The 3,478-nt window shown below is 44.0% G+C and overlaps 1 protein-coding gene across 1 annotated transcript; it reads left to right on the plus strand.

Moving 5' to 3' along the window:
* Positions 1–1,801: 1,801 nt before the first annotated feature.
* Positions 1,802–2,727, plus strand: LOC103273671 (olfactory receptor 2C1). The gene is given in 2 exon segments (XM_008071109.2): positions 1,802–2,009; positions 2,012–2,727. Coding segments are annotated over 2 exon segments (924 nt in total).
* The last annotated feature ends 751 nt before the right edge of the window (positions 2,728–3,478 follow it).

Here is a 3,478-nt window from a genome sequence, read left to right on the forward strand (position 1 = left end):
ACAATGTGGAAGCGTTCCTTTTTCTCCACATCCTCACCAGCATCTGTTTTTTGAGTTACTAATGATGGCCATCCTGACTGGAGTTAGGTGGTATCTCAGTGTGGTTTTAATTTGCATTTCTTTGATGATTAGTGAGGCTGAGCATTTTTCATGTATCTGTTGAGCATGATTTCATATATCTGAGAAGTGTCTATTCATATCCTTTGCTCACTTTTTTTTTTTTTTGAGTTGGAGTCTCACTCTGTTGCTCAGACTGGAGTGCAGTGGCCACTCCTGGCCACCGCAGCCTCGACCTGCTGGGCTCCAGCGATCCTTCCGCCTCAGCCTTCCAAGTAGCTGGAACTACAGGTACACGCTACCACATCCAGCTAATTTTTTAAAATTTATTATCGAGACGAGATCTCGCCAAGTTTCTTGGGTGGGTCTTGAAACTGTGGGCTCAGGCAATCCACTCGCCTTGGCCTCCCAAAGAGCTGGGATTACAGGCTGAGCCACCAAGCCCAGCCTTTGCCCACTTTTTAAAGCATTGTTTGGTCTTTTTCTTTCAGTACGCTTGAGTTCCTTATAGATCCTGTATGTAAGGCCTTTGTCAGATATACAGTTGGCAAATATTTTTTCAATCTTCTGTATGTGGTCAGCCTCTTTTTTTTTGAGTCAGAGTTTCACTCTGTCGCCCAGGTTGGTGTGCGTTGGCATGCAGTGGTACTGCAGCCTCAAACTTCTGGGCTCAAGCAAGTCTTCTGCCTCAGATTCCAAGTTAGCTGGAACTACATGCATGCACTACCATGTGCAGCTAATTTTTTGGAATTTATTGTAGAAAATGAGGTCTCACCATGCTGCCCAGGCTGGGCTCAGCTAATCCTCTTGCATTGGCTTCCCAAAGTGCTGGGATTATAGGCGTGAGACACTATACCCGGCAGTACTTAGCCCATTTTTAACAAGTTATTTTTTGTTGTTTCGTATGAGATATGAATTATTTCATGACTTGGAGGCAGGCATTGTGGTAATATACCTCAAAAGATCAAGGATCTCATCTGAAATCTTCTCATTTCCCTTATTACTTACGGACACCCATTAACTGATTTAACCCCTTTTTTGACAACTGCTGTTTATATCTTTAGCGAGTTCCACCTAAATTTATTTGTACTTATGTAAAGTTTTGTTTGTTCTACCTTTACTTCCTCTTAAATCACATATTCCTATCTTCTGTATTTGGTGCATAAGTCTATATTTACTCTTTCCATTCTTTTCATGATTTTATAGACGCATCGTGTTCTTCCCTAAATTTCATCTTTCTAGACCAGAAGTTTGTACCTGAGAGGAGAGGGATACAGAAAAGAGAGGAGGAAATTTATCACAAACTTCTGGAGAGTGTTTCCAAATACAATGTGTCTGATGTCCCCTTTCCTGATCATAACAAACCCTTGGCTGGGGAAATTTGTGTTCTGAGAATTTTCACATCTGAGTCTAATGGTCAACTCCTTCTATCCTGTTGTAACTATTGTTCTGAGCTGAAGAGTCCTAATCTGTTTGTTCTGTTTTCATAAGGCACTTTCTTCATTTCTGTGTTAGCTCAAGTATGGCATCAAATTTCCATTCTATGTGTAACTGACAGTAGTTAGAGATTACAACAAAAGTTTGCAATCATAAAAATTAAGTTGGTACTTAACTATGGAGGTTGGAGAGCTATTAGACATTTCCTGATGCAGGTCTGCATTATCCAATAGCTTTTCCTTCACTTGCTTTTCTTTCAGCAATCTTCTCTGAACAGATTTCTTCAAGTGACTAAAGGCAACCTGTGATGGAAGGGGTCAGCAACAGCTCCTCAGAGGGCTTCGTTCTGATGGGCGTATCTGACCATCCCCAGCTGGAAATGATCTTTTTTGTAGTCATCCTCTTCTCTTACTTGCTGACCCTACTTGGGAACTCAACCATCATTCTGCTTTCCTGCCTAGATGCACGGCTCCACACACCCATGTACTTTTTCCTCAGCAATCTCTCCTCCTTGGACCAAGCTCAGTCCCCCAAATGCTGCTCAATTTATGGGGACCAGACAAGACCATCAGCTATGGTGGCTGTGTGACCCAATTGTACGCTTTCTTTTGGCTGGGGGCCACTGAGTGCGTCCTGCTCGTGGTGATGGCGTTTGACCGCTATGTGGCAGTCTGCCAGCCCCTGCAGTACACCACCATCATGAATCCTCGGATCTGCTGGTTGCTGGCTGCGATGGCCTGGTTGGGCGGCTTGGGCAACTCTGTGATCCAGTCAACATTCACTCTGCAGCTCCCACTGTGTGGGCACCGGAAGGTGGACAGCTTCCTCTGTGAGGTGCCAGCCATGATCAAATTGGCTTGTGGGGACACGAGTCTCAATGAGGCTGTGCTCAATGGTGTCTGCACCTTCTTCACTGCAGCCCCACTAAGCATCATCCTGATCTCCTACTGCTACATCGCTCGGGCAGTGGTGAAGATTCGCTCCTCAGGGGGGCAGCCAAAGGCCTTTAATACGTGCCTCTCCCATCTAGTGGTGGTGTTCCTCTTCTATAGCTCAGCTAGCTATGGGTATCTGCTTCCAGCTAAGAACAGCAACCAAGACCAGGGCAAATTCATTTCCCTATTTTACTCTGTGGTCACACCCATGGTGAATCCTCTCATCTACACACTGAGGAACAAGGAAGTGAAGGGGGCACTGAGACGGCAGCAGGGGAAAGGAAGAGAAGCTGGCTGAGCGAAGAGAGAACACCTCCATTAGTTATTGTCTCTTCATCTCTACACACTTTTCTGATTATCTCTCTGGCCAGGTGAACATAAGGAGTACTAACTCCAGTAAAACCAAAGAAAGTTCCTGACAACCCTAATCTGTTGGGATATGATTAGTGTTATATTTTTTCATTGTTTCACTTTTGCTTTTTTTGAGTTGAGGTCTCACTGTCACCCAGGCTGGAGTGCAGGAGTATGATAATGGCTCACTGCAGCCTCGAACTCCTGGGCTCAAGTGATTCTCAGTCTCCCAGGTATCTGGGACTACAGGTGTGAGCTACCATGCCCAACTAGTTTTTTGATTTTTTGTAGAAGCAAAGTCTTGCTATGTTACTCAGGCTGGTCTCAAACTCTTGGGTTCAAGCAATTCTGCTTTGGCTTCCCAAAGTGCTGGGATTACAGGCATAAGTCACTGAGCCTGGCTGTGTTATTTGTAATGTTCTACACCTATTTACCAAAAATCCTGCTGTGGACTACAGATAACATGGCAGACATGTTGTCAAAGGCTCAGATGTTTTTGACCTAGCACAGACCTATCTCACTGTCTCTATTGTCCATGTGCTATTTATTATACCTTGTATCTCTACAGAATTGTGTACTTTTCTAAACAAAACACCTCCACTTGAAGTATCTTATATAATGTTATTCAAATTCCACAAAATTGAACAATGTGTTAACTTCACATGAAGGCCCAAACAATTCATCTTTGTCCACCTATC

The sequence above is a fragment of the Carlito syrichta genome, unplaced genomic scaffold (genome assembly GCF_000164805.1).
Source record: "Carlito syrichta isolate Samal-C Ts95f unplaced genomic scaffold, Tarsius_syrichta-2.0.1 Scaffold314117, whole genome shotgun sequence".
NCBI classification, from domain to species: domain Eukaryota; kingdom Metazoa; phylum Chordata; class Mammalia; order Primates; family Tarsiidae; genus Carlito; species Carlito syrichta.